Genomic DNA, 13,694 nt, shown 5'->3' with positions numbered 1-13,694 from the left:
TACAGGTGGGATAGACTCACTCAGACACACAGACACACACTCACGCACACACAGACACACAGACGCACACACGCACACACAGACACACTCACGCACACACACACACACGTACACACACACACGTACACACACGTACCCACACACACACAGACGCGTACACACACACGTACACACAGACACACACGTACACACACGTACCCACACACACAGACACACACGTACACACAGACACACACACACACACGTACACACACGTACCCACACACACGTACACACACGTACACACACACACAGACGCGTACACACACACATACACACACGTACACACACACACTCACGCACACACACACACTCACGCACACACACACGTACACAGACGCGTACACACACACGTACACACACGTACACACAGACACACACACGTACCCACACACACGTACACACACGTACACACACACACGTACACACACACACAGACACACACGTACCCACACACACACACACACGTACCCACACACACACACACACGTACCCACACACACACACACACGTACCCACACACACACACACACACGTACCCACACACACAGACACACACGTACACAGACGCATACACACACGTACACACACACACAGACACACACGTACACACACACGTACCCACACACACAGACACACACGTACACACGTACACACACGTACACAGACGCAGGCTCCCAGGGCGTGAGCTAGGAGGAGTAATTGGGGAGAGGGAAAGTAAAACACCGTGAGAGGGGTTAGTGGACGTGGCACAGCCACTGGAGAAGATCAACAACAACATCAACAACTACATGAACAACAACAACCACCACAACAACACCAACAACAAAAACTACAACCATAACACCAACAACCATAACACCAACAACCACATCAACAACAAAAACCACAGGAACAACAAAAACCACAGCAACAACAACCACATCAACAACCATAACAGCAACAACAAAAACCACAGCAACAACAAAAACCACAGCAACAACAAAAACCACATCAACAACCACAGCAACAACAACCACAGCAACAACAAGCACAGCAACAACAGCAACAACAAGCACAGCAACAACAAGCACAGCAACAACAACAACCACCACAACAACAACCACAGCAACAACAACCACAGCAACAACAAGCACAGCAACAACAAGCACAGCAACAACAAGCACAGCAACAACAAGCACAGCAACAACAAGCACAGCAACAACAAGCACAGCAACAACAAGCACAGCAACAACAAGCACAGCAACAACAAGCACAGCAACAACAACCACAGCAACAACAACCACCACAGCAACAACAACCACCACAGCAACAACAACAACCACCACAGCAACAACAAGCACAGCAACAACAACCACAGCAACAACAACCACAGCAACAACAACAACCACCACAACAACAACCACAGCAACAACAACCACAGCAACAACAACCACAGCAACAACAAGCACAGCAACAACAACCACAGCAACAACAAGCACAGCAACAACCACAGCAACAACAAGCACAGCAACAACCACAGCAACAACAAGCACAGCAACAACCACAGCAACAACAAGCACAGCAACAACAACCACCGCAACAACAACCACAGCAACAACAACAACCACAGCAACAACAAGCACAGCAACAACAACCACCACAACAACAACCACAGCAACAACAACCACCACAACCACAGCAACAACAACCACCACAACAACAACCACAGCAACCACAAGGTGAGCACATTGCCAGCAGACACAGACAGCACGGAGAGCCACAGTGGGTGGCACCTCTAATGGTGTGTAGTGTGTAGTGTAGTGTGTGTCAGTGTGTGTGTGTGTGTGAGTGTGTGTATCACAGTGTGTGTGAGTGTGTGTATCTGTGTGTGCGAGTATCTGTGTGTATCTGTGTGTGTGTATCAGTGTGTGTGTGTCACAGTGTGTGTGAGTGTGTGTGAGTGTGTGTGTGTCACAGTGAGTGTGAGTGTGTCACAGTGAGTGTGTGTGTGTGACTGTGTGTGTGTCACAGTGTGTGTGAGTGTGTGTGTCACAGTGTCACAGTGTGTGAGTGTGTGTCACAGTGAGTGTGTGTGTGTGACTGTGTGTGTGTGTGTGTGAGTGTATGTGTGTGTGTCACAGTGTATGTAAGTGTGTGAGTGAGTGAGTGTGTGTCACAGTGAGTGAGTGTGTGAGTGAGTGAGTGTGTGTCACAGTGAGTGAGTGTGTGAGTGTGTCACAGTGAGTGTGTGTCACAGTGAGTGTGTCACAGTGTGTGTATCTGTGAGTGTGTCACAGTGAGTGAGTGAGTACCTCAGCGTTGAGGTTGCTAACAAGCAGCACGGTGTTGCCCACCCCGCCCCCCATGCCGGGCAGGGTGACCCCGCGCATCGCCGCTGAGGCCACGGCGGACACGGCCGCAGGGAGACCCAGCGGGCCCAGCTGGCCCGGCATGGCCAGACCTGCACACACAGACACACACACACAGACAGACACACACACACAGACACACACAGACACACACACACAGACACACACACACAGACACACACAGACAGACACACACACACAGACAGACACACACAGACAGACACACACAGACAGACACACACACACAGACAGACACACATACACAGACACACACACACAGACACACACACACACAGACAGACACACACACACACAGACACACACACACACAGACACACACACACACAGACACACACACATACACACACACACAGACACACACACACACAGACACACACACAGACACACACACACACGCACAGACACACACACACACACACGCACACACGAGTCTCACTATTGCTGTAAATCACGGTAGTGTGTAGCGTAGTATATAGTGTAGTGTATAGTATATAAGTGTATAGTATAGTGTATAGTATAGTGTATAGTATAGTGTATAGTATATAGTATATTATATAGTGTAGTATTCTCACGGTAATGCTGCAGCTCTCTGTAGTGTTGTGTAACGTAGTGTATAGTGTATAGTAGTGTAGTATATAGTGTAGTATATAATGTATAGTATTCTCACAGTAATGCTGCAGCTCCCTGTAGTGTTGTGTAGTGTATAGTAGTAGTGTATAATGTAGTGTATAGTGTATAGTAGTGTAGTATATAAGTGTATAGTAGTGTAGTATATAGTGTATAGTAGTGTAGTATATAGTGTATAGTAGTGTAGTATATAGTGTATAGTAGTGTAGTATATAGTGTATAGTATAGTATATAGTAGTGTATATAGTATATAAGTGTATAGTATTCTCACGGTAATGCTGCAGCTCCCTGCAGTGCTGTGTAATGTAGTGTATAGTGTATAGTAGTGTAGTATATAGTGTATAGTAGTATAGTGTATAGTGTATAGTAGTGTAGTATATAGTGTATAGTAGTGTAGTATATAGTGTATAGTAGTGTATAGTAGTGTAGTATATAAGTGTATAGTAGTGTAGTATATAAGTGTATAGTAGTGTAGTATATAGTGTATAGTAGTGTAGTATATAGTGTATAGTAGTGTAGTATATAGTGTATAGTATATAGTAGTGTATATAGTATATAAGTGTATAGTGTTCTCACGGTAATGCTGCAGCTCCCTGTAGTGCTGTGCATAGTATATAGTGTATAGTAGTGTAGTATATAGTGTATAGTAGTGTATAGTATTCTCACGGTAATGCTGCAGCTCCCTGCAGTGCTGTGCAATGTAGTGTATAGTGTATAGTAGTGTAGTATATAGTGTATAGTATATAGTAGTGTATATAGTATATAAGTGTATAGTGTTCTCACGGTAATGCTGCAGCTCCCTGCAGTGCTGTGTAATGTAGTGTATAGTGTATAGTAGTGTAGTATATAGTATATAAGTGTATAGTATTCTCACGGTAATGCTGCAGCTCCCTGTAGTGCTGTGCATAGTATATAGTGTATAGTAGTGTAGTATATAGTGTATAGTAGTGTAGTATATAGTGTATAGTATATAGTAGTGTATATAGTATATAAGTGTATAGTATTCTCACGGTAATGCTGCAGCTCCCTGCAGTGCTGTGCAATGTAGTGTATAGTGTATAGTAGTGTAGTATATAGTGTATAGTATATAGTAGTGTATATAGTATATAAGTGTATAGTATTCTCACGGTAATGCTGCAGCTCCCTGCAGTGCTGTGTAATGTAGTATATAGTGTATAGTAGTGTAGTATATAGTATATAAGTGTATAGTATTCTCACGGTAATGCTGCAGCTCCCTGTAGTGCTGTGCGGGCGTCTGAGGGAACCCGATGGCGGCTGGGAACCCGGCTCCGTACGGAGACTGGATGATGCCCGGGGCTCCTAGAGGCAAAGACAAAGTTCCCCCGCACAGCCTCCGTCAGGGCAAGGGCAGAGGCACTGTGGTCACGTGCTGAGGGGGGTGGTGGGAGTGGTGGGGGGTGGTGGTGGGGGGTGGTGGGGGGTGGTGGGGGGGGGTAGTGGAGGGGGGGTGGTGGGGGGGGGTGGTGGGGGGGGGTGGTGGGGGGGGGTGGTGGGGGGGGGTGGTGGGGGGGGGTAGTGGAGGGGGGGGTGGTGGGGGGGGGTGGTGGGGGGTGGTGGGGGGTGGTGGTGGGGGGGGGTGGTGGTGGGGGGTGGTGGGGGGGGGTGGTGGGGGGGGGTAGTGGAGGGGGGGTGGTGGGGGGGGGTGGTGGGGGGTGGTGGGGGGTGGTGGTGGGGGGGGGTGGTGGTGGGGGGTGGTGGGGGGTGGTTACTGCTGTTGCTGCTGCTGCTGCTACTGCTACTACTATTAACGCGACCAATCCTGCTACTGCTGCTGCTACTGCTGATGCTGTTGCTGATGCTGTTGCTGCTGCTGCTAATGCTGCTGCTACTGCTGCTGCTACTGCTGATGCTGTTGCTGCTGATGCTGTTGCTGCTGCTGCTAATGCTGCTGCTACTGCTGCTGCTACTGCTGATGCTGTTGCTGCTGATGCTGTTGCTGCTGCTGCTAATGCTGCTGCTACTGCTGCTGCTGCTACTGCTGCTGCTACTGCTGATGCTGTTGCTGCTGCTGCTAATGCTGCTGTTACTGCTGCTACTGCTGCTGTTGCTGCTGCTGCTGTTACTGCTGCTGTTGCTGCTGCTGCTGTTACTGCTGCTGTTGCTGCTACTGCTGCTACTACTGCTGCTGCTGCTGCTACTGCTGCTGTTACTGCTGCTGCTACTGCTGCTACTACTGCTGCTGCTGCTACTGCTGCCACTGCTGCTACTGCTGCTGTTGCTGCTGCTGCTGTTACTGCTGCTGTTGCTGCTACTACTGCTGCTGCTGCTACTGCTGCTACTGCTGCTGCTGTTGCTGCTGCTGCTGTTACTGCTGCTGTTGCTGCTACTGCTGCTACTACTGCTGCTGCTGCTACTGCTGCTACTGCTGCTGCTGTTGCTGCTGCTGCTGTTACTGCTGCTGTTGCTGCTACTGCTGCTACTACTGCTGCTGCTGCTACTGCTGCTACTGCTGCTGCTGTTGCTGCTGCTGCTGTTACTGCTGCTGCTACTGCTGTTACTGCTGCTGTTGCTGCTACTGCTGCTACTACTGCTGCTGCTTCTGCTGTTGCTGCTGTTGCTGTTACCGCTACTGCTGTTACTGCTGCTGCTACTGCTAATGCAGCTGCTAACGCTACCAATCCTGCTGCTGCTACAGCTGTTACTAATGCTACCAAAGCTACTGCTGTTACTGCTGTTGCTGCTGTTGCTGCTGCTACTGAGATTCAGCTGCTGCTGCTACTGCTGCTGCTACTGCTGTTTCTGCTGCTGCTGCTACTGCTGCTACTACCAATGCTACTGCTACCGCTGCTGCTACTGCTGCCAATGCTACCGCTGCTACTGCTGCTGCTGCGACCAATCCTGCTGCTACTACTGCTGCTAACGTGACCAATGGTGATCCTACCACGACCCCTCTCCTACTACTACTACCAATGGTGCTGCTACTACGACTACTGCCAGATGCCTGTGGTGGGAAGGCAGTCCCCCCCCCCCCCCCCCCCGGTGATGATGGTGGTGATGATGATGGCGGTGATGGCGGTGATGGCAGTGATGGCGGTGATGATGATGGTGGCGGTGATGGCGGTGATGACGGTGATGATTTTCAAGGCGATGATGATGGTGATGATTATGATGGCGATGATTATGATGGTGATGACGATGGCGGTGATGGTGATGACGATGATGATGGTGATGACGATGCTGGCGACGATGATGATGGTGATGATGATGGTGATGACGAGGGTGATGATGATGGCGATGATTATGATGGTGATGATGACGATGGCGGTGATGGTGATGACGATGCTGGCGACGATGATGATGGTGATGATGATGGTAACGATGATGATGGCAACGATGCTGACGACGATGACGATGGCGATGATGACGATGGTAACGATGATGATGGTGACGATGACGACGATGCTGGCGACGATGATGATGGCATTGATGATGCTGGCGATGACGGTGATGGCAGTGTGATCTTTAAGGCGACGATGTTACTGGCGACGATGACAATGGCGATGATTTTGAAGGCGACGATGATGATGATGGTGATGATGATGGCGATGATGATGGTGATGATGATGGTGATGATGGTGATGATGACGAGGGCGATGATGATGATGGTGATGATGCTGGCAATGATGATGATGATGCTGGCGACAAAGATGACGATGCTGGTGATGATGATTTTGAAGGTAACGATGAGGATGGTAACGATGACGATGGCGACAATGGCGATGATTTTGAAGGCGACGATGACGGTGATGATGATTTTGAAGGTGACGATGACGGTGATGATGATTTTGAAGGTGACGATGACGGTGATGATGATTTTGAAGGTGACGATGACGGTGATGATGATTTTGAAGGTGACGATGACGGTGATGATGATTTTGAAGGTGACGATGACGGTGATGATGATTTTGAAGGTGACGACTATGATGACGGTGATTTTGAAGGTGACGATGCTCGTGATGATGATTTTGAAGGTGACGATGACGATGACGTCAGTGCCCCCTCACCGAAGGCGGCCACCATGGCGTTGTCGTACGGGTTGCCCCCCCCGCCCCCCCCACCGCCCCCCGAGGGGCCGTCCCCGCTGGGCAGGTCGGGCCTCGTGTAGTCGCGGCTCTTGTCGTTGTTGTACTTCACGTTGAGAGACGTCAACTTGGAGAAGTCCACGCGCAGCGTGCAGCACGCATTGTAGATGTTCTGTCCGTCTAGAGCCTAGACACACAGAGATAGAGATAGACACAGTGAGAGAGACACGGTGAGACACACACAGAGACACACACAGAGAGACACACACAGAGAGACACACACAGAGAGACACACACAGAGAGACACACACAGTGAGACACACACGGTGAGACAGAGAGACACAGTGAGACACACACGGTGAGACACACACAGTGAGACACACACGGTGAGACACACACAGTGAGACACACAGTGAGACAGAGAGACACAGTGAGACACACACGGTGAGACACACACGGTGAGACACACACGGTGAGACACACACGGTGAGACAGAGAGACACAGTGAGACACACACAGTGAGACAGAGAGACACAGTGAGAGAGCGTACAGCACGCGTTGTAGATGTTCTGTCCATCTAGAGCCTAGACACAGGGAGACACACAGTGAGACACACACAGTGATAGAGAGACACAGTGAGATAGACACGCAGCGTGCAGCACGCGTTGTAGATGTTCTGTCCATCTAGAGCGTGGAGACAGGGTGAGAGACACGGGGAGACACGGGGAGACAGGGAGAGAGAGACACGATGAGAGAGAAAGACACGATGAGAGAGAGACAGAGTGCAGCACGCATTGTAGATGTTCTGTCCGTCTAGAGCCTGGACGAAACACGGTGAGAGACACGGGGAGACAGGGAGAGAGAGAGACACGGTGAGACACGGTGAGAGAGACACGGTGAGACACGGTGAGACACGGTGAGACACGGTGAGAGACACGGTGAGAGACACGGGGAGACACGGGGAAAGATAGACACGGGGAGAGACACAGGGAAAGAGAGAGACACGGTGAGACACGGTGAGAAAGACACAGAGTGCAGCACGCGTTGTAGATGTTCTGTCCGTCTAGAGCGTGGACGTGACACGGTGAGAGAGACACGGGGAGAGAGGGAGAGAGACACGGTGAGAGAGTGTGGGTGGAATGTGTGAGTGAGTGAGTAAGTGTGTGAGTGAGTGAGCGTGAGCGTGTGAGTGTGTGTGACTGAATGACTGAGTGAGTGAGTGTGTGAGTGAGCGTGTGAGCGTGTGACTGAGTGTGTGAGTGAGTGAGTGACTGACTGAGTGAGTGTGTGAGTGAGTGTGTGACTGAGTGAGTGTGTGAGTGAGCGTGTGAGTGAGTGAGTGTGTAGGTGAGTGTGTGAGTGAGTGAGTGTACGGGTGAGCGTGTGAGTGAGTGTACGGGTGAGCGTGTGAGTGAGTGTATGGGTGAGTGAGTGTACGGGTGAGCGTGTGAGTGACTGAGTGAGTGAGTGAGCGTGTGAGTGAGTAGGAACTCACCATCTTGCTCTGGTGAGCATGGATGGGGTCTGCGTATTGCAGCAGAGCCTGGAACTGGTTGTTCTTGGTGAAGGTGATCACCTTCAGAACCGTCCCAAACTTAGAGAAGATCTACAACAACCACAACAACAACCACAACCACCACCACCGTCACATCACAACCACAACCACCACCACCATCACATCATCACAACAACAACCACCACCGTCACATCACCACCACCACAACCACCACCACCATCACACCTTCACATCATCACAACAACCACCACATCCACCATCACATCACCACAACCACCACCATCACACCTTCACATCATCACAACAACCACCACAACCGTCACATCACCACAACCACCACCATCACACCTTCACATCATCACAACAACCACCACAACAACCACCACATCCACCATCACATCATTACCACAACAACAACCACCACCATCACATCACCACAACAACCACCACATCCACCACCACCGTCACACCGTCACCACCACCATCACCGTCATGGCTGTGGTGGGTGAGTGACTGGGTGAGTGGGTGGCTGAGTGGGTGAGTGACTGAGTGAGTGACTGAGTGAGTGACTGAGTGGGTGAGTGACTGACAGACTGAGTGAGTGACTGGGCGAGTGACTGACTGACTGGGCGAGTGACTGACTGGGTGACTGACTGGGTGACTGAGTGGGCGAGTGACTGGGTGACTGAGTGGATGACTGGGCGAGCGAGTGACTGGCCTGGTGAAGCACGTCCAGCGTGACCGGGTAGAACAGGTTCTCCACCACCACGTGCAGCACTGAGTGACTGAGTGGGTGAGTGACTGACTGGGTGAGTGACTGAGTGACTCAGTGAGTGACTGAGTGAGTGACTGACTGACTGGGTGACTGACTGACTGGGCGAGTGACTAGCCTGGTGAAGCATGTCCAGCGTGACCGGGTAGAACAGGTTCTCCACCACGACGTGCAGCACTGAGTGACTGGGTGAGTGACTGACTGGGTGAGTGACTGACTGACTGAGTGACTGAGTGAGCGAGTGACTGAGTGACTGAGTGAGTGACTGACTGGGCGAGTGACTGGGCGAGTGACTGGGCGAGTGACTAGCCTGGTGAAGCACGTCCAGCGTGACCGGGTAGAACAGGTTCTCCACCACGACGTGCAGCACTGAGTGACTGACTGAGTGAGTGACTGACTGGGCGAGTGACTGACTGGGCGAGTGACTGACTGAGTGACTGACTGACTGAGCGAGTGACTGACTGGGCGAGTGACTGGGCGAGTGACTGGCCTGGTGAAGCACGTCCAGCGTGACCGGGTAGAACAGGTTCTCCACCACGACGTGCAGCACTGAGTGACTGAGTGACTGGGTGACTGGGTGACTGACTGAGTGACTGGGTGAGTGAGTGACTGAGTGACTGACTGGGTGACTGGGTGAGTGACTGACTGAGTGAGTGAGTGACTAGCCTGGTGAAGCACGTCCAGCGTGACCGGGTAGAACAGGTTCTCCACCACGACGTGCAGCACTGAGTGACTGAGTGACTGGGTGACTGGGTGACTGAGTGACTGACTGAGTGAGTGACTGACTGGGCGAGTGACTGGGCGAGTGACTGAGTGACTGGGCGAGTGACTGGCCTGGTGAAGCACGTCCAGCGTGACCGGGTAGAACAGATTCTCCACCACGACGTGCAGCACGGGGCTGAAGGCACCGGCCCCTCCCCCCTCCGTCATTCCCCCCCCGCCCCCCCCCCCATCAGGAGCCCCCCCCCCCTGGGAGCCCCCCCCAGCCCCCCCCCCAGCATCCCCCCTCCCCCCATACCGGGGGCCCCCATGAGCCCCCCCCCCCCATGCCCCCCCCCATGCCCCCCCCACCGCCCCCCCCCACGGAGGAGTTGAAGGCGTGGAGGGCGGCCTGGGCCCTCTGGATGGTACAGCAGCAACACAAACACACACACAGGTTATACAGTTACACACAGTTATATATACACACACACAGTTATATACACACACACACAGGTTATACAGTTATACACACAGTTATATACACACACACAGTTATATACACACACACAGTTATATACACACACACACAGTTATATACACACAGTTATATACACACACACACAGTTATATACACACACACACACAGTTATATACACACACACACACAGTTATATACACACACACACACAGTTATATACACACACACACAGTTATATACACACAGTTATATACACACACAGTTATATACACACACACACAGTTATATACACACACACACAGTTATATACACACACACAGTTATATACACACACACACAGTTATATACACACAGTTATATACACACACACACAGTTATATACACACACACAGTTATATACACACACACACAGTTATATACAGTTATACACACAGTTATATACACACACACACAGTTATATACACACAGTTATACACACACACATACACAGTTATATACACAGTTATACACACACACACACAGGTTATACACACAGTTATACACACACAGGTTATACACACACACAGTTATATACACAGTTATATACAATATACACAATTATATACAATATACACAGTTATACACAGTTATATACACACACACAGTTATATACACAGTTATATACACAATTATATATACAGTTATATACAAGTAGTGGTAGTGTAGTGGTGGTGGTAGTGGTGGTAGTAGTGGTGGTGTAGTGGTAATAGTGGTGGTGGTAGTGGTGGTAGAGGTGGTGGTAGTGTAGTGGTGGTGGTAGTGGTTGTGTTAGTGTAGGTAGTGTAGTAGTAGTGGTGTAGTGGTAGTGTAGGTAGTGGTGGTAGTGTAGTAGTAGTGGTGGTGTAGTAGTGTAGTAGTAGTGGTGTAGTGGTAGTAGTGGAGGTGGTGGAGGTGGTGGTGGAGGTGGTGGTAGTGTAGTGGTGGTGGTAGTGGTTGTGTTAGTGTAGGTAGTGTAGTAGTAGTGGTGTAGTGGTAGTAGTGGTAGTGTAGGTAGTGGTGGTAGTGTAGTAGTAGTGGTGTAGTGGTAGTAGTGGTAGTGTAGTGGTGTTAGTGTAGTAGTAGTGGTGGTGTAGTAGTGTAGGTAGTGTAGTAGTAGTGGTGTAGTGGTAGTAGTGGAGGTGGTGGTGGAGGTGGTGGTAGTGTAGTGGTGGTGGTAGTGGTTGTGTTAGTGTAGGTAGTGTAGTAGTAGTGGTGTAGTGGTAGTAGTGGTAGTGTAGGTAGTGGTGGTAGTGTAGTAGTAGTGGTGTAGTGGTAGTAGTGGTAGTGTAGGTAGTGTAGTAGTGGTGGTGGTGGTAGTGTAGTAGTGGTAGTGTAGGTAGTGTAGTAGTGGTGGTGGTGGTAGTGTAGTAGTGGTGGTGGTGGTAGTGTAGTAGTGGTAGTGTAGGTAGTGTAGTAGTGGTGGTGGTGGTAGTGTAGTAGTGGTGGTGGTGTTAGTGTAGTAGTAGTAGTGGTGGTGGTAGTGTAGTAGTGGTGGTCACCACTTGGTGAGGAGAGTTGTCCGTCTTGAGCTCCCTGTGGTTGTAGTACTGCACGAAGACCGGCTGGCTGGTGGTAGTGGTGGTAGTGGTGGTAGTGTAGTGGTAGTAGTGTAGTAGTGGTAGTGTAGTGGTAGTAGTGTAGTAGTGGTAGTAGTGTAGTAGTGGTAGTGTAGTAGTGGTAGTAGTGTAGTAGTGGTAGTGTAGTAGTGGTAGTAGTGTAGTAGTGGTAGTGTAGTGGTAGTAGTGTAGTAGTGGTAGTAGTAGTGTTGTGTTAGTGTAGTAGTAGTAGTGGTAGTAGTAGTGGTGGTAGTCACCGCTTGATGAGGAGAGTTGTCCGTCTTGAGCTCCCTGTGGTTGGAGTACTGCACGAACACGGGCTGGCTGCGCACGTGCAGCGTCACCGTGGTGTAGTAGTTCACCATCGTCACCGCAGACTCCTCCGATGACATCTCCAGGAACGCCTGGGGGAGGGGGTGGGGGGGGGAGGGTTACCACCACGGTTACTAGGCGGGTGAGCGGGTGAGTGGGTGTTGGTGTGTGAGTGTGTGTACGTGTGAGTGTGTGTGAGTGTGTGTGAGTGAGTGTGGTGTGTACATGAGTGTGTATGTGAGCGAGGTGTGTGTACGTGTGTGTGTATGTGAGCGAGGCGTGGGCGTGTACGTGTGAGTGAGTGTGTGTACGTGTGAGTGTGTGTGAGTGTGTGTACGTGTGTGAGCGAGTGAGTGAGTGTGTGTGTGTGTACGTGTGTGAGCGAGTGAGTGTGTGTGTGTGAGTGTGTGTACGTGTGTGAGCGAGTGAGTGTACGTGTGTGTACATGTGAGTGTGTACGTGTGTGTGAGTGTATGTGTACGTGTGTGTGAGTGTATGTGTACGTGTGTGTGAGTGTGTGTACGTGTGTGAGTGTGTGTGTGTACGTGTGAGTGTGTGTGTGTACGTGTGTGTACGTGTGTGTACGTGTGTGTACATGTGAGTGTGAGTGAGTGTGTGTGAGTGTGAGTGAGTGTGTGCGAGTGTGTGCGAGTGTGTGTGAGTGTGTGTGAGTGTGTGTGAGTGTGTGTACGTGTGTATATGAGTGTGTACTCTACCTGGTTCTTGCCCTTGAGCATGAGGATGTTGGTGACCTTGCCGAAGGGCATGGTGTGTGTGAGTGAGTGTGTGTGAGTGTGAGTGAGTGTGTGTGAGTGTGAGTGAGTGTGTGTGAGTGTGTGAGTGTGTGTGAGTGTGTGAGTGTGAGTGAGTGTGTATATGAGTGTGTACTCTACCTGGTTCTTGCCCTTGAGCATGAGGATGTTGGTGACCTTGCCGAAGGGCATGGTGTGTGTGAGTGTGTGTGTGTGAGTGTGTGTGAGTGTGTGTGAGTGTGAGTGAGTGTGTGTGAGTGTGAGTGAGTGTGTGTGAGTGTGAGTGAGTGTGTGTGAGTGTGTGTGAGTGTGTATATGAGTGTGTATATGAGTGTGTATATGAGTGTGTACTCTACCTGGTTCTTGCCCTTGAGCATGAGGATGTTGGTGACCTTGCCGAAGGGCATGGTGTGTGTGTGAGTGAGTGTGTGTGAGTGTGAGTGAGTGTGTGTGAGTGTGAGTGAGTGTGTGAGTGTGTGTGAGTGTGTGTGAGTGTGTGAGTGTGAG

General features: G+C 50.5%; 1 protein-coding gene across 1 annotated transcript in view; it reads right to left on the bottom strand.

Moving 5' to 3' along the window:
• LOC144954710 (polypyrimidine tract-binding protein 1-like) overlaps positions 1-13,694 on the bottom strand; it is a 50,955-nt gene that overhangs the window by 17,289 nt on the left and 19,972 nt on the right. Inside the window, 8 exon segments of the mRNA XM_078885148.1 lie at positions 2,334-2,482; positions 4,257-4,358; positions 7,064-7,268; positions 8,577-8,687; positions 10,204-10,317; positions 10,320-10,414; positions 10,417-10,489; positions 12,381-12,527. Of these exon segments, the coding sequence (XP_078741274.1) occupies positions 2,334-2,482; positions 4,257-4,358; positions 7,064-7,268; positions 8,577-8,687; positions 10,204-10,317; positions 10,320-10,414; positions 10,417-10,489; positions 12,381-12,527 (996 nt within the window).

The sequence above is a fragment of the Lampetra fluviatilis genome, unplaced genomic scaffold (assembly GCF_964198595.1).
Source record: "Lampetra fluviatilis unplaced genomic scaffold, kcLamFluv1.1 SCAFFOLD_647, whole genome shotgun sequence".
Lineage (NCBI taxonomy): Eukaryota > Metazoa > Chordata > Hyperoartia > Petromyzontiformes > Petromyzontidae > Lampetra > Lampetra fluviatilis.
The sequence above is the reverse complement of the archived record's forward strand: the minus strand, read 5'-3'. Positions and strand labels throughout refer to the sequence as shown.